Raw genomic sequence first — 18,110 nt, 5'->3', positions numbered from 1 at the left:
GTGGCCTCTCCCGTTGCGGAGCACAGGCTCCGGACACACAGGCTCCGCGGCCATGGCTCGCGGGCCCAGCCGCTCCGCGGCATGTGGGATCTTCCGGGATCGGGGCACGAACCCGTGTCCCCTGCATCGGCAGGCGGACTCTCAACCACTGCGCCACCAGGGAAGCCCCTCCTGACTAGTTTTGATCTTTGTGTTCAAATCTTAAGGACATCAAGACAAATAACCCAACTGGAAAATGGGCAAAGGACCTGAATAGAATGGCTGAAATTAAAAAATGGACAATAACAAGTGGTGGTGAGAATGTGGAGAAATTGGAACCCTCATACAATGCTGGTGGAAATATAAAATGATGCAGCCATCTTGGACACCAGTGTGGCAGGTCCTCAAAAAGTTAAACATAGAGTTACCCTATGACCCAGAAATTTCACTCCTAGGTATATACCCAAGAGAAATGAAAACATATGTTCATACAGGAACTAGTACACAGTTGTTCATAGCAGCATTATTCATAGTAGCCAAAAAGTAGAAACATCTCAAATGTCCATCAGCTGATGAATCGATAAACAAATGTGTTCTGTTCATACCATAGAATATTATCCAGCAATAGAAAAGAACAAAGTACTCTTATGTGTCACAAGATGAATGAACCTTGAAAACATGCTAAATGAAAAAAGCCAGACACAAAAAGACCATATAGTATATGATTATATTTATGTGAAATGTCCAGAATACGCAAATCCAGAGACAAAAAGTAGATTTGTGGTTGCCAGCGGATAGAGGGAGGGGAGAATTGGGAACTAACTGCTGTTAGGTATGGGGTTTCTTTTTGGAGTGATGAAAATGTTCTGGAATTGGATGTTGGTGATGGTTGCACAACATAATGAATATACTAAAAAACACTGGAAATGTTGCATTTTATGTTACGTGAATTCTAACTCAATTTTTTAAATGCTAAAAAAGGATTTTTAACTACATCAGTGTGTTTGAACTAGCACTTATTCACTCAAGACACTTCATGTTCATTTGTCCACTGTTTCTTGTTTGGGAATTGTCAGTTATGTGCAGACTGGGTCAACATTATGGTATCCCTTGCAGAATTGTTAGTAATATCCAGATTAGATTATGACAGAGGGCTGTATTATTTCTCAGTCAAACTCTTTCTGAGAGCAATGTAATGATACTTACCATGCTGCCCTATACTCTAATATATCTGTTTACAATAGACTATGAACTTAAGAGAGCAAAGGTCGGGACTTTTTAATCACTCTATGTGCCTAAGACAGTGATTGGAATATAGCAAGTGCTCAATAAATGTTTCATTTGAATGCAGTGGTACTTAACAGGGCACAGTTTTGCCCCCCAGCCCAGGGGACATTTGACAATGTCCAGAGACATTTTTGGCTGACACAATTGCAGGGCTGGCTGCTACTGGCTCTACAGATAGAGTCCAGGTTTGCTGCTAAATGTCCTCCAATGCACAGCACAGCCTCCAACAACAAAGATTCATCTGGCCCCAAATATCAGTCATGTAGAGGTTTAAAAACCCTGTTCTAAATGATCGAGTGATTGACTTATAAATTCCTCAAATGAATTCCTTTAGAGGGTGAAAATAAAGTCCCCTTCAAGAAAAAGTCAGTAGTAAAATCATCCTTGCATTTGGTGTCCTCAGTTAATGAAATGTCCCAGACCATATGTTTGCAGCTCTTCCCTGAATAACCAAGTTGGTGGGAGAAGCAGACCACAGGGGAAAAGCAACAGGGTTGCTTAACTTCCTGAACTTGACTAAGGTGTTATTAACTTGCATAGAATTCAGTCGTGAAGCAGAAAGCACATGGTGAAATGTGCATTCCTTGTCTGTTAAAGTGCCTAGGTATTTAATATGCATATGTTTTATAGTGTATTTAATGTGCATGAGGAAACAACCCCAGCCATCCACAAAAATAAACGACTTAAGCAACCCTGTCCAATCCCAGACCAATGAATAATGGGTGAACACGCAGGGAGCTTCAGCTGTAGTGCTTCGGTGCGGGGCCCATTCTCTCTGGCCTCTAGATCAGGGTTGGCAAACGGCAGGCCCCAGGCCAAGGCTGGGTGGCCCTCTGTTTCTATGTGACCCTTGAGCTAAGAATGGTATTATCTTTTTAAATGGTTAAAGGTAAACCAAAAGAATTTTATTGTATGACACGACATGTGAAAATTATATGAAATTCAAATGTCAGTGTCCATAAATAAAGTTTTATTGAACACAGCCATGCCTATCTATTTACTGTTGCCTGTGGCTGCTTTTGCATTTGGATAAAGACCTTATGGCCCACAAAGCCTAAACTCTTTACCATCCGACCCATTATGGAAAACATTTGCCAACCCCTGCTCTATGGTTGAAAAGTTGAGTGAATTGTGTTTTCAGGAATAAGAAGGCGCCTTGGGCTGGAATCCCTGACATGGTTCTGCTGGGGCTGTGACTCTGCTCTGTTGGGCTGGAGTTTCCTCATCTGTAACATGAGAGGGCTTCGATGAAAGATCTCTAGAGCCTTCACAGCTTTAACCGTCTATAGTGTATTGAGATTCCAGTTTGTTCAATGGTCCCCAGGTGTCCAGTGGGGTAAAAGTGCAGCTCTCTTGTCTGGGACAAAGCCATGGGGCCAGGGAGTCACATCAGCACACTTGGCACTGAGGTGGAAACAGACCTGGGTAGCCACTGTGTCTGTACAATGCAGATTTGAAAATTAGCCCTCTACAAGGTTCAGAAACAGACATTTGTGGCCTCTTTTTTAGATTATGTGTCCTAGTTTTATAGCTTATGTAACCCAATTCTTCGAACCCTGGGGAAGAAGGAAATGGATGATGCTAATTACTGGGGAAGGCTGGCAAGAGGTGGTAGCAGAGGCTGGCACCCCAGAATTCAGGTTTTCAAAATCTGATCTAGGGCTTCTAACAGGTTTATGGAAATTGACCAGGTAATCATCATGTCTCCTGTCCATATAGTAACAGGGCAGAGTCTCTGTGGCCCTTCCTGTTTTCTCAGTACTAACATGTGGCTCTTTATCTGCAGTCCAAAGGATCACGTGTTGTCGGCATCGTCACTCCAGCCTGGGGTCTGTCATTATGGAACCAAACTGGTTTGCTGCTATGGCTGGAGAAGGGGCAGCATGGGAGTTTGTGAAGGTAATTTTGTAAAAACTCCGACCACCCTGTGCTCAGGTAGTAGGTCTGGGTCCTTCGGTTTTCATCTGTGACACCATAAGCTGTCACCAGCTTGCCAGTGGCTTCCCTAGAGGAGGGACATGCTAACTGCCAACACCCAAGGTCTGGTTCCTGTGAGATCTCTTCCCATTCAAAATATGGCTGACACCATCACCGTCGACATGATTTGTTTCAGGAGCCCTGTCTCGTCAATTATTTCTGCTGCTATCTTAGTAAGTATGGGGCTGGGTTGTTTGTTACTATTTTTGTTTTAATCTAGAGAAACTGAGTTGGGCAAAAATAGGTCAGTAAATCCCTCCTTCTAATTATAATTTTTCCCACTGATTTCTTATGAAATTCACTTTTTAATCATGAATCACCACAAACAAGAAAGTTATCCATTTACTTTACAGTTTGGTTACTCACATTTTTTAAGTCTTTTGTGCCAGTTTCTGGATGGTTTCAAGGGATGCATGCATACATGCAAAATATGCATGGTTCTCTTGTATAGATTTCAAACTAAGGTACCATAATTTGCCTTGGACATTGTTTCTCAGTCCATGTGTTAGGAACTCCAAGAGAGGCCTTTGATAATTTCAAGAGTTGGGGAGTCTGGGGCTGAGCACAGAGTTTTGTGTTGCATTGTTTTTTATATAATTTTCTATAGTAATCGACACTCGCAGTGTAGAAGAATCAAATCTGCATTCCTCCTAGCTGACTGGCTGACCAGGGGTGCATTCCTTCAGCACAGGAATCTGGTCTCAGGGTCCCTGTGTACCTAGTAGGTGGCATAGGCCTGAACTGGATCCTTTATCTGTTAAATGGGATGAACACATGACTGCATGTCCCATATGCTTCAGGCACTGGTGTGGATCATAGTGGATTATAAACTGTAAAGCACAAAAAAGTTAGCTATTTTTTAGAATAACAATGCTACCTTATTTTTGCTGCTCTTTCCCTGCCCGAACCTCCACCTCTTTAGTTGGTTCAAAAATATCTGGATAGACAATAGGTGAGGGCAGAACTTGATCATGTCTGAAATCCATGAAACGTTGGGGGACATGGATATCGCTCTCACACGCTTGATGTTATGTAAAACCTTCCACTGTCACAGTTTCCTTATGAGGATATGACAAGAGTATGAAGATACTAGAAAAAAATGTTTGAAGCTCATCACTGTTTGCCTAGAGAAAAAAAGTTAGAACATTCCCCCTGGGACCTTGTCAGTTGAAAGGGTGGTCCTCACACTGAATGGATGTATTGTGTCATGATCAAGGGCATTGTCTTGAGAACCAGAATGATGTGGGTGACCTTGGGTGAGGTAGGTAAGCTTGCTCAGTCTGCATTTTCTCCGTTGCAGTTCGGAGAGCTGAATACCTACTTCAGAGGTAAGGAGTGTATGCATCAAAGACTGAGCTCATTCCCCGACACACATAGAAAATGCCTCATAAATTCCCCTTGATCCAGAAAGGACCCAGAACTCTCATTGCAGACTTCTGTCCCTCAAAGCAGCAGGTGATGGGGGAATTCAATGTTGCTTTATTCTTTTTCTAGACACAACATGACACATTTTTCTTTGAAGTCAGTCAGGTGCAAAGGGTCAAAAACCATGTGGGATGCCTGATTTGGAATCTCTCTTACAGTCACATGAAACTTTTACTGCCATAAATCTTGCGTGTCTCTGGTGAATAAATGAGGGGGAGCTTTGGCTTTCTGGAGGGGCTATTCTGTAACTAGATCAGAGCAAGTTGGCCATGGTACACACAGCCAGTCACACTCTCAGTGCTTTTGTGGACAGTATAATACCATAGGCATGAAAGAATTGAAGGCAAGCTGCTAAAGAGGTTAGTTTCTTTCCTCTCTCCCTCCCTCCCTCCCATCTTCTTTGTTGCGCATGGGCTTTCTCTAGTTGCAGTGAGCGGGAGATACTCTTTCGTTTCAGTGCGCAGGCTTCTTGTTGCAGTGGCCTCTCATTGCAGAGCATGGGCTCCAGGAGCGAGGGCTTCAGCAGGTGTGACTTGCAGGCTCTAGACCGCAGGCTCAGTAGTTGTGGCACACAGGCTTAGTTGTTCCGTGGCATGTAGGATCTTCCCGGACCAAAGCTCGAACCCGTGTCCACTGCATTGGCAGGCGGATTCTTAATCACTGTGCCACCAGGGAAGCCCTGAGGGTGATTCTTGTACAAATATTATATTGAGAGGTGCTCTCAGGAGAAATCTGTAAGGGAGTGAGGGAGCAGGGGAAGAAGAGAGACAAAGGATGTGGCTTCAAGAGAAATCTGGCTTCAGTCTGATCCCACAGGGAGCTCTGGAGTGTTAATTGTACCACAGAATTTTTTCTGCCCAGAAACAAAGGGCTAGGCTGTTCAACCCCTGCATCCACTGGTCACAGGCTGACGTGGGGAAAGTGGGGAAGAGAGAGAGGCATGCGGTGTAATCTCCCAGATATCTGTGGGCAAAGTGGTTCCTATTAGCTAGATAAATAATTGTTCTTTGAATGAATTGGTGGTAGAAACAGGGATAGAAGGATAAGACGCTGTAACTGATTGGGTTGGGGACAAGAAAAAAATACTGACACCTGAGATTTTGAGTCCAGGTAGCTGGGAGATGAATGGTGACAGCAAAAAGTAGGGCTGGGGTCAAAGGGGAAGATGCTGGGGTCCTTAGGAGCAAGCTTGCTTAGGGGTGGACCTACTATGAGACAGGGAATCAATGGGCAGAGAACTAAGCAAGCATTTCTGGGCAGTTGTTGAGTCATCCTGTCATATGCTGGCTGTTTCTGGAGCTCCTACTAGATCCAGAAAATACAAGGGTCCATGATTCCCTACATGCCTCCTGTCTCTCTCATTCATTATTTTTTCTCTCTCTCCTCTTCTTATGTTTGGGTTTTCCCATTTTCCTTTCTTCCTATCTGTAACTTTTTTCTCCCTATCTCTTCCCTATGAGCTGGACTCAAAATTTCCACCACCTCTGACTCTGTTTTTTTGCCCCCAACCCAAGCTGTTCCCCATCTTATCCTTGTTGTTTCTCCCACCACATCACTCATCCAAAAAATATTTATTGAGTGCCTAATTTTTGTCAGGTGTCTGGATATAGAAGTGCATAAAACAGAAAAACAAATCCTGTCTTTGTCATGCTTCCATCACCATCACCACTACCATCACCAGCACCATCACACTTGTGGTTCCCATCATTGGGGCTGGAGATAGCATCTCTCTGTGGGTTGTTCATTTTGACTGATAACACACAGCATTAAAAAGATTTTGATCATTCAAAAGAAAAATAGGAGAGACAATATGGGAGAGAAGAAAGAAGCAACAATATAAAGGAAGAGAGGGACGTTGGCCCTTGCTGCAAGATGGAGTCTCTTCCAGCTCACAAATCATATTCCTTTTACTAAATTTTGTGTTTACATGCAAAAATGGCTGACTGTGGCCTGGGAGGCTTTCTTTTTCTTTGAGTGCCACTGTGTTCTCTAATGCACATTTGTGTGCCCGACACGCAGTGAGGCCAAACAAACCCAAAACATCAGAGGTTGGAGCAGAGCAGTGTTTATTTCAGAGCCATGCAAGGAGAAGTAGGCTCCCCAAAACCCCCAACTCCTCAAAGGGTTTCAGCAAAGCATTTTAAAGGCAAGCTGAAGGATGCGCATTGTCGGTTGCTGCATACTTCTTGGTGACAGAATCCTTTGTTCTTGTAGCTGTACACCTAGGTCAGGTCACAATGTTCCTGTAAACCTCCAACAAGACAAATGTTATTCTCTGTTCTGCAAATTTTTATCTCAGTTTGAGTGGAAGAGTGTTATATGCTTAAAGGTCAGAGCCTTGAGAATGGGCTATCCTGCATATTTCAAGCTATAGGCAACATTCTTTTTTTTTAATTCATTTTTTGTTTGGCTGCGTCTGGTCTTAGGTGTGGCATGCGGGATCTTCGTTGTGGCATGCAGGATCTTTCGTTGTGGTGCACTGGCTCTTCGTTGTGGCTCGGGCTTCTCTCTAGTTGTGGCACTCAGCCTCCAAAGTGCGTGAGCTGAGTAGTTGTGGCGCATGGGCTTAGTTGCCCTGCAGCATGTGGGATCTTAGTTCCCAGACCAGGGATCGAACCCATGTCCCCTGCATTGAAAGGCAGATTCTTAACCACTGGACCCCTGGTAAGACCAGGCGGAGTCCCTATAGGCAACAATCTTAACTCGAAGCAAAAGCAAAGGTTGAAGTAAAAGAAACATCTAATACAGAGTCAGATTTCTTTTTCCGTGAAAAGGAGTGGGTGGATAGGGCCCAGTGATATAGCTCACAAGCAAAATGCTTTCCAGTATCTTAAGGTGAAAACTAGAGACTAGAGAGGGAGCAGATTGCCCTCTGTATGTCGCCGTGTATTTCTCTGCCATACAGAAGGCACCTGGGTTTGACATCTGTGCATTTCACTGGGCTAGGTATTCCTGTTGTTTTATGGTCCAAACACCTTTTCTTTCCACAACCATGAGTGAACCTGGATGCAAGTTTGGTGAGTGTGTGGGACCGAACAAATGTAGATGCGTTCCAGGATACACCAGGAAAACTTGTAGTCAAGGTCAGTACTACAGACCAGGATGGTAATACAGACCTACCACAGAGCTTTCAGACACAGATCAGGCAGTGCAGCGGGGTTTGGAACACAGTATGGTGCTCAGAATTCTGTAGTTTCTAACTCAAATCTTCAAATGAAAGTGGTTTCAGAACGAGATTTTTCAATCAATGTCTTCTAGAAATATGTCAAAGTCATTCTGATGCTTTTGTTAAGATACCAAGTAAAAGGCTTTTTTTTCCCTCTGAACCAATCATGCTTATTGTGTTTTTAAGCTACTGAAGTAATGCATATCTTTTACTAAAAAAATCCAACAGTGCACAAGAATATAAATTAAAAAGTGAGCATGTCTGGTCCCAGTCCATCCTCTCCCCATAACTAAGAATGTGTCCTCCATCTCTGCAGTTCCTTTTTTATTATAGTACAGACATGAATATTTCTCATGGGCATCTTTTCATGTCAGTGCACACAGACCTATCTCATACTTTTAAAGGTTGTATCCTAATCTGTAGAGAAAATGTTTTTATCATTTACATAAAAAATAGTTTAACCACTATCATATAAGTCGTCCTGAATTTTTTGCCACTACATACAGCACTAAATCAGACATCATCCTATGCATATCCCTGCACCCTTGAGTGCAAGGATATACCTTTTTATAGGGTAAATGTATAAAAATGGAATTGATGGGTTGAATGACATGCATATTTTTTATCGTAATTGATTTATTTTATTTATTTATTTTTAAATGTTTTATTTATTTATTTGTTTGTTTGGTTGCACATGGTCTTAGTTGCGGCAGGTGGGCTCCTTAGTTGCAGCTTGCCGGCTCCTTAGTCGTGGCATGGGAACTCTTAGTTGCACATGCATGTGGGATCTAGTTCCCTGACCAGGGATCGAACCCGGGCTCCCTGCATTGGGATCATGGAATCTTATTCACTGTGCCACCAGGGAAGTCCCTGTAATTGATATCCCTTAAAAGGCAATTTATGACTTTTGCCATATGCTGTATCTGAAGATATTAAAGAGGTTATAATATCGAGAACAGTAGGCAATTTTGTCCCCCTGAAAGAGTTGCCAGATAAAATACAGATCCCCCATTAGATTTAAATTTAAATTTTATTTTCAATTGCAATTTCATATAAACAACAAATAATTTTATAGTGTATGTATGTTCCAAATATTATATGGGACATATGTACACTGAAAAAGTATTAGTCATTTTTCTGAAATTCATATTTAACCAGGCATCCTACATTTTTATTTGATAAACCTGGAAGCCTTACCCCAGGGAACATCTGGCAATGTCTGAAGACATTTGGAGGGGTTAATACTGGCATCTAGTGGGTAGAGACCAGGGATGCTGCTAAACATTCCTACAATGCACAGGGGAATACCCACCACTAAGAATGATCTGTTCCCACATGCCACAAAGCAGCTAGGCCCGTGAGCCATGGCCCCTGAGCCTGCGCATCTGGAGCCTGTGCTCCGCAATGGGAGAGGCCACAACAGTGAGAGACCCGAATACTGCAAAAAAAAAAAAAAAAGAATGATCTGTCCCCAAATGTCCACAGTGCCGAGACTGAGGAACCCCTGCACCAAGAAAGCTGCACCAATTAGGAAAGGGTCCCTAGTTCTATAGTGCAGTTGAGCAAAGAGCAGCAAATCCAATTCAGCTGCCCTTAAGAAAGAGCCTTGCCAGGATTCTAGAAGGGCGAATGGAGTTCCAGAGAAGGGCAGGCACCCACTCCATGCTGCGCCCCCCAAGTCCTCACAGCCAAGCCCAGAGGTTAGCTGCAGATGCTGAAAAAGCCTTTCTTTGTTCTGCCAGCCCTGCAGCTTCAGAGAGGAATATCTCTTCTCTCCCACCACCAGCATGGAGACCAGTGCCGCTAAGGTGCTTCTTAGAACCGCGTCCAATGGCTTGAGGGAAGTGCGTCAAGAGTCATGCTCTCACAAGTAATAATTCAGCTGTGCCCCTTACCAGGTCTTTCACACCAGAAAACCTGTTTTTCCATATGTCTTAGATACTGTACCAAGATAGCTTCTCAAGAGAGTTGGAATAGAGAGGGTATTTTTCATGCTGCTTTTCAAGTCCCAGCAAAATATTAACTTTGAGGGAGTGGTCCAGTCAGCTCAGATTTGGGATCTTACGTCTCCCCTCCCTAGTGTCCCTGCCCCGAGGCAGCCTGATCAAAGTCCCCCTATAAGCACTAACAGCCACAGGCCTCAACCCTCAACTGATGTCTTTCCCCAAAATACTTCTTCCAAGAGACACCTCTGAGTTAGGTCCAAGTGATGGGATAACTCTGGCTTTCCCATTATATCCAAGCAGTATTTTTAAATTTCTGCTTTTGAAACACTTAGCATCCATGCAGGAGATGGTAGCATAGAGGGAATCGGCAGTGGAGAAGTGGGTTCAAATGTCTAGCTAAGGCGTTGGAAAATCCCCACATAAGGTTCTTTTCAGAGGTGAAAGTGCCAGTTCTTTATTTTCCAGGACGGACTTCGCCTGTTGCTGCACTGAATTTTCATCTTACATGGAATTTGGTTCTTTTCTCCTTTCTATTTCTTCCTTGAGGGAGTTAAGACATGAGGTACCCACATTACCACATTCCCAAAGATGAGACCCATGATTGCTTTTCAAGTTTTATTTTCCTTCTGTATCATTTTTTATTTTATAAAAAGCTAATTCATTCTTAATGTTTTGTTAAACATTAAGTATTCACTGAAAAGCATAGAGAAGAAACACCCTCAATTTTACCATCAGGAGGTAAAGATTATAAACATATAGAGCACAACCTCTTAGGCTTTTGTTTGTTTGTTTGTTTTTTGGCTGTGCTGCATGGCTTGAGGGATCTTAGTTCCCTGACCGGGGACCGAACCCAGGCCCTGGCAGTGAGAGCACTGAGTCCTAACCACTGGACCACCAGGGAATTCCCCCAGACATTGTTTTTCTATGCTTTTTATTTAAGAAATTTTAGCATCGATCTGTATACATAGTTTTGCAACCTTCTTATTTAACAACATCCTCTGAGCATCTTTATATGGGATTAAATATTGTCCTGTGACCTCACCACCAATAATAGCTGCCTGGCAGTACTCCCTCTGGAAAGGTGTGAGCCAAGACAATTTAGCCATCATGGAGCTGCCAAAAATAATAATTGAAAGGAGGTTGTGCTGTTGGTATCTGTCATAGGCCACCTGGGACAGCATTAAAGGCAGAAGTATCTAAATTATATATTTCTAACTTTTTATTCAAGTAGGAAACACAAAATTATACATCTACCAAAAATGTACAACTCAATAAATTTTCAAGAACACCTGCATAACTGGTGTTCAGATCAAGAAACAGAAACTTAACAGCCTACCAGAAGACCCCTCATGCTCCCCTCCATCACTTGCCCCCAGCCCTCAGCAAGGAACCATACATTGACGTCTTACGCCACAGAATAATTGTTCCTGGATTTGTTTTGTTTGTTTCACGTGTGCCTGGTTTGAATGTACTCATTTATGTCCAGCTTCTCCCGCTCGATATCATGTCTGTTCATCCATGGTTGCTTGTACTTGTATTGAATAGTTTGTTCAGTCTTGCTGTGTAGTATTCTATTGCATGAGTATACAAGTTGTTTATCCATCCTTTTTTGGGAGAGATTTGGATTCTTTCCAGTTTGGGGCTATTAGGAATAGTGATACTGTGATCATTTTAGCATATGTTGTTTTGGTGAGCACATAGCCGTGTTTCTATTGGGCATACACCCAGGATTGGAATTGCTGGGTCACAGGTATGTCTCTATCTAGCTGTAGCAGGTGCTGCCAAACAGTTTTCGAAAGCAGTTGTACCCATTTACATTCCATCCGGCGGAGTGTGACCATCCAGTTTGCCCCACGTCCTCACCAACTCTTCCCTGATGGTTGGCAACAAGGCGAGTCATCGCCCCTCGTGCTCACCCTCACAGGTGGGGTTCAGGGAAGCCAACGCCATTTCCAACCCCATCTGGAGGCTTCCTCATTCAGTTAATCTTTCTCCATTTTCTAATGGTTCCCTGCAGATGTGAATGAGTGTGGATTAAAACCCCGGCCGCGCCAACATAGATGTGTGAATACACACGGTAGCTACAAGTGCTTTTGCCTCAGTGGCCATATGCTCATGCCGGATGCCACGTGTTCCAGTAAGTTTCAGCAGTCAGCCTGCTCTCAGTCAACCCGGAAGCTTGACTTTTGCCATTTGATGCTTGAGGAAAAGCTGACTTGCTTCATTGGGGGGAAAATACCCCAAAGACTCTAACATCACCCCAAGCTAAAACATCTTTGAGCGCTCATTATAGTTTAGTTTATTTATTTTCATTTTCATTTTTATTTTTATTTTTTTGCTGCACCATGCAGCCTGTGGAATTCTGAGACCAGTGATCGAAACCGCGCCCCCTGTAGTGGAAGCGCAGAGTCTTAACCACTGGACGGCCAGGGAAGCCTGAGCACTTATTTTATTTTTAATTGTGGTAAAATACATACATTGTGAAATTCACCATTGTGAGCATTTTAAGGTGTACAGTTCAGTGGCATTTTGTACATTCACAATATTGTACAAACTATCACCACTATCCAGAATATCTTCATCACCCCAAAAGGAAACCTCATCCCCATTAGCAGTCACTCTCAACTCATCTTGCCCCCAGGCCCTGGTAACCACTAATCTGCTTTCTGTCTCTATGGGTGTGCCTCTCCTGGCCACTAAGTTTTTAAATAAAAAGACTAACTGAGGAGAAAAATAAATTATATATCTCTATACGTATGGACATATTGGGTTTCTTCATGAAAATAAGCATACTAAAGAAAATAAACACATTGCTTTAGGAAGGTGATAAATTTCAATTCCATCTTGGAACATCCATTCTTCCCACCAAGTATCTTTCTTAGGCCCCTTGCCCCGCGGTCAAAGATTAGTGAGTCTTCTTGGAAATCCTTTCCGATGCACATTCTTGAAAAGAAAAACCCTTCTTGGTTAAAGAGAACCCATGTCCTGTGGGAGGGTGAGTGTCTATATGCATTCATTTATTGAGAAGGAAGGCTTTTCAGGTTTTATGTTGCAACTGAAAAGCAAACCCATCCTCCCTGCCTCCCCCGGTGCTCTCCTCCCTCCCCATCTCTCTATCCTCTGCCCTGCAGTCCCCAGCAAACCTGGAGTTTGCACCTTCTGCCAGCTTCCAATGGTTGCAGAGTCCCTTGGACTCCCCAGCCTATCCTGGGCTCTCCCTCATTTGTAAAATCTGGGCTTTTACACAGCTCACTGCTCCCCTACCAGTGCATCCTTCTACTGCCCCCTCCCACCTGGCAAAGTGCCCCAACACCACCCATCACCTAGATTCTCCATTAGTAAGCATGCTTAACAGATAAAGCAGTCATTCAAAGAGTCTTTAAAAAAAATCCTTATTATAAATTAAACAGAAACCCCCAAGAAACAAATGTGCAGCTTAATGAATTCTCATGAAGCCAGGACCTGTGTAGCCACTACCAAACAGAACTTGGCCAGAACCTCCCCTCCCCACTCCCCAGCCCCATGGGATGACTGTTCAGGGCTTTCTAGTCATCACTTAACATTTTCAAAAGATCTATGCTAATGGATGTTTCTGAAACATTCCAAGAAAGCCTAATTAGTGCCAGAAAAGATACCTTTCTCTAAATGGAAAGTTAGAATGATGTAAATTTTGAAGATTAATTTTGAAAGAAGACACCTAAAGAGAAAAAGAATAAACTAGAAATATAACCATTGCTTGGTATTTGTTACATTACCATGACCCAGTATCTGTCCCTGTACTCTCTTTGTCTATTTCTGTGTATGTGAGTGTTGCCTGTGCCTCCATGTTTATAGCTCACAGTGTCCACGTGACCCTAAATCTGTCTCCTGGATGCTGGTTTTATTTTACCTTGGCCTTTGTAGTCTCTTTGGTCCAGCAGGGTGATTGGCATGTTATAGATGCAGGTGGATGAAGACAAGATTTCACTGTGCTCCCCTGTTATAGGCATTTTTGATCCATACATACTGGAACCCTGCTAAAGCTATGAATTTTTGTGACATGCATTCTATTTAGCAAACAGTGACAGAAAAATCCAACTAAATTATATTTTAAAAACTGGAGGCAAGCAGTTCCAGAACAGGTCAGCAAGGACTCAGCCTCTGCGATCCTCAGGGTGTTGAATTCATTCTCATGCCTGTGGCCTCATGATTACAATATGTCTGCCCCAGCTCCAGATATCACACACACATCAAAGGTAGGCAAGACAAAGAGGAAAGGAGTGATGTAAAGGAACAAATGCCTCTTTTATGCATGTGCCTTTTATCATACAGCAGCATCTTTTCCAGAAGCTCCAGGAGACTTATCTTAATATCTCTTTGGCTATAACTGAGTCATATGGCCACTCTTTACTGCTGCATGGGAAGCTGGGAAAAAGACGAGTAACTGGTTTTCCAGCCTCAGTGATGGGAATTGCTTTCAGGTAGCTGATCAGTCTTATCTGCTACATGTTTTAATATAGGTACCTAAAAGACAAGGTTTTGTGACTCAAGTGACTCTCACTGAGACTAGATATGAATGGAGAGATGGCTAGAATTTGCATTCTTTTCCCCTATTTATTCAGATGAATCATCTACATCAGAGGTTGCATTTCAGCCAATAATAGAGACCAGCCAGGGGACATAAAGGAGTGATTAGAGCTTGTACGGGAAGAGAGAGAGAGATGCCGCCTTTGGTAACTGAGTGGTGCATGCTCAGCCTAAAGACAGTCAAATGTAATGCATTGGCCAACAAAATAGACCATGGGGCCACCAAGACACCACCCCTGCCCAGATTCCATTTGGCTCTCCATTTGGGACTAAGATGTTGAAGCTTATCCTCTAATACCATTCCACGTATTACATTTCATGTCCCAGAGATTAGAGATCATTTCTCAGTCTGTAAGTACTTTTTATTATTTCATGGGGGAAAGGCTAATCTGTGCCTCATTTTGCAGACTCTAGGACATGTGCCATGACAAACTGCCAGTATGGCTGTAGAGATACAAAAGAGGGGCAGCACTGTCTGTGTCCATCCTCGGGATTCTGCCTGGCCACAAATGGAAGAGTTGTATAGGCAGAGCAACCTGAATCACCTCCTCCCCTGACTTCTCCCTTTACTGAATTCCTCCTTTTCCATTCATCTAGTCAATGTTGACTAGACATTGAAAGCTCATAAAATGATAGGTTTATATCCATTTCTAAGACAATGTTTATAGCCACATATGCTCTAGACACACTTTGTGATGCTAGAAAGAACACTTCTCTATAATTTTTGGATTGCCCAATGCCATAGTGGAAAAAGATAAAAGTAATTTTAATTTTGAGTGTTTACCCTGCATTTTTAACTTCAACTATCAACTTGTATATACTCATAGTGCTGTATTTAACTAAATCGCACTAAAGATACATAATACTTAGACCAAGTGAGCATACAGAATTAATATAGGATGTGAAACCAAATAGGATGTTGAAAGAGTTCTTAATCTCTTTTGATTTAAATAAGCAAATAGCAGTATGATTTAATATTCTAACTTCTGTACCACAATAGAAATATTTTTAGTAGAGGTGGTTGGTGTTTATGTACATAACTTGATAAACCTCACTTAGAAAGCTCAGCCAAATAGATCCTAAATCAGTTAAACACTTTTTTGAAAAATCTGTGTAAATTAAAAATTTGGTTCCGTTCTTTGAGAGTAGTCAAAGATTTAATCAATTCACAGGATTTAGTAATCTTCAGTAAAATCAGATTTATATGGCAAGGCTAATTCTTGACCAAACTGAATCCAAATTGTTGCCCACCTCGTTGACTTGTCAGGTACCATTTTTATTAGAGGGGAAACATGATGTGCCCAGAAGTGATCCCTGAAAATTAATTCTGGTCAATCCAACACTTATTTGTTAATTATTTTAAGAATGCAAAAGGAACAATAAGACAGCACCAAGCTGCAAGTTTAACCACAGTTTCAAAATAACCACAGTTCCAAATCCATTTCATTTGACATCTGCAAGTTAAGGCAAAGTGTGAGTCTTAATGGTTTGGTCAGCATAGCAGTCAGCCCCTCTGTGACATGACTTTCCATGGTAGAAAAGGAAGGAAGCCTCTTGTCTGCTGAAGATGCATCATCACATCATTCCACTTGACACACAATTTATGTATAGGTGCATTCTTAGGAAACCACATTTCTGTGACTTGGGACAATATGGCAGGATTTGGAGAAGTTTGCTAATGAAATAATTCTTTTGTAAAATGCAAAATTTAAATGTTTGTATATTGGGTTTGCCATACAATATCTATAGCTGGAAAAATAATAATTCCTTCAGAAAAATGTAATGTCTGTGTCGTAAGTGCCAGCCATACGCTCCTTGCCCCAGAAAAGGCAGGCCCTAAAGAGAGAGAAAATGTGAACATAAGCAATGTCATTACAGTGAGATAATGACTCTAAAACAAGATGTACGAAGTGATAGAAAGGCAGTGAGTGTGCCTCAGTGATCTACAACACTTCCCGGATGTTGGTACCCGATGTTGATACCCGAATAATCAGAGTTTTCCAATGAAGAAGCTGCATGTGCCCGTGTGTGTTGTGTGCTGTTGGTGAGTGCATGAGAGTATTTTGGAGGGACGGTGTTTTCTTGCTATCCCTGACATCTCCTGGTTCTCCATCCTAGATACTGATGAATGTGCCTCGGATAAAGCCATCTGCCCCCACGATTGAAGATGTGTGAACACATTTGGAAGCTACTATTGGAAATGTCATGTTGGTTTTGAACTAAAATATCTCAGTGGCCGACATGACTGTGTAGGTAAGAATTGGTGGCACCTATTATTTTTTCCTCTCCCCATTAAAAGTGTAGGCTTTCTCTACAGATATTTTGACATCAGTTCAGTCTATTAGTTGAACTATCTACTGTACTGACCAGCTTAACAACATAGAAAAAGTTATATTTTTTTAAGTTTTTGGCATTTAGGGAATTCTGATGACATGAATTATATGAATTCAGGTCCATCAAGATTTAAAGTAAGGAACTTTAGTCTCTATAGCTCTATTATGGAGGTAAATAGCTTGAGATGATTTTTGTGGGTTTTTTTTTTAATTGGTCAATTTTGTTTTGCTTATATTTTTGGTTCTGTCTCCAGGTATAGCTAAAAATGGGAACCATGAAGCATATTTATATTTGATAAAAGGAAGAATAACAAGGCCTGCTTAACCTTGATCTCAGTGGTCTGTTCATAAGTTTGCTTCAGGAGTGACTGTAGAAAAATGGAGATGAAGGCACGTGCAGTTTCCTCTCTCCTCATTCAGTCCATCCATCATTCAAGCTCCACAGCCCCTTTCCAGGGTCACCAAGATCATGCTGATTAGATTCAGGTATCACTCAGCTATCCGCCTGATCTGGGTGAAATAGAAGATCCTGTCCCTTAGGGAAGGAATTCCAAGTCTCAATGAGCAAGACATTTGGGGAGCCCTTGGACACTTTCCCATTGCCCTTGATAGAATGTGATGGGTCCTGTCCTGCAGTGAAGGGACATCCGGGCTCCCTGTAGATTCCTGTTTACATAATATGCATAACATGGAATGCTAACATTGGGGGAAAAAGTAGTATTTCTTTCCATTCTACACTCAGAGCTGCCCAGGATGTGTCCTGTGTAATTGTGTTGGGGCAACACTCGGTTCCTGGGTTTTGAACTGTCTTATGAAGCCTCCATAGCTCTTCCCTCAAGCTTAGAGGCCATCCTGGACCGGCTCATGAAATCCCCATTTCTTGTGGGCTAGGATCCTATGCGCTGCTACAGACCCCTCCAGCTCTGTAGTGTAGCCAGGCTGTGTCACAGATGAGGAACCTGTTTGCTGATACCTAAAGGGAGGTGCCGTTGGACACGGTGGGAGTCCACATGGAGAGCTGTCCAGGGAAACAAATCTTTGTGATTTGAAAAGTGATTACGGTTAGCACCTGACCCCCTTGTGCCTAAGTTAAAAACAATAGCCTATTTTGTGTGCATATGATAAGTATAGAAAGAAAGTCGAGGGAGAAGAGGGCCAAGGAAGCTCTCACTTGTGTGGATTTCAGCAAAATTTCCTAGTCTAAACCCAGCAGACAAGCTCAGACGAGTCTGACACCCTGCTCCTGGTGGCCTTTGAACAAAATGTTCAGATTTTTCAGATGATGTCAGTGGTTGCCTGCCCATCTTGTTCTTTGCTGTTTAGGAGTTCCAAGCCCTTCCATGTATAGAATTTATTTTCTGATATTGTTATTTAGTTCTAAGTTAGGCTGGTGAAAATGTTAAGAAATCACACCTGAACATCTTAGAGATT

At 42.4% G+C, this 18,110-nt stretch overlaps 1 protein-coding gene across 1 annotated transcript in view; it reads left to right on the top strand.

Annotated features, from left to right (window-relative positions):
- The first annotated feature begins 2,844 nt into the window (after positions 1-2,844).
- The window catches only part of EGFL6 (EGF like domain multiple 6), a 46,200-nt gene continuing 30,934 nt past the window's right edge, over positions 2,845-18,110 (top strand). Inside the window, 7 exon segments of the mRNA XM_060088276.1 lie at positions 2,845-2,957; positions 3,053-3,165; positions 4,928-4,934; positions 7,666-7,751; positions 11,798-11,917; positions 14,754-14,863; positions 16,455-16,599. Of these exon segments, the coding sequence (XP_059944259.1) occupies positions 2,845-2,957; positions 3,053-3,165; positions 4,928-4,934; positions 7,666-7,751; positions 11,798-11,917; positions 14,754-14,863; positions 16,455-16,599 (694 nt within the window).

This window comes from Mesoplodon densirostris (assembly GCF_025265405.1).
Source record: "Mesoplodon densirostris isolate mMesDen1 chromosome Y unlocalized genomic scaffold, mMesDen1 primary haplotype SUPER_Y_unloc_2, whole genome shotgun sequence".
In the NCBI taxonomy this organism is placed as follows: domain Eukaryota; kingdom Metazoa; phylum Chordata; class Mammalia; order Artiodactyla; family Ziphiidae; genus Mesoplodon; species Mesoplodon densirostris.
Note: the sequence above shows the minus strand (reverse complement) of the source record. Positions and strands in the feature narration are given on the sequence as shown.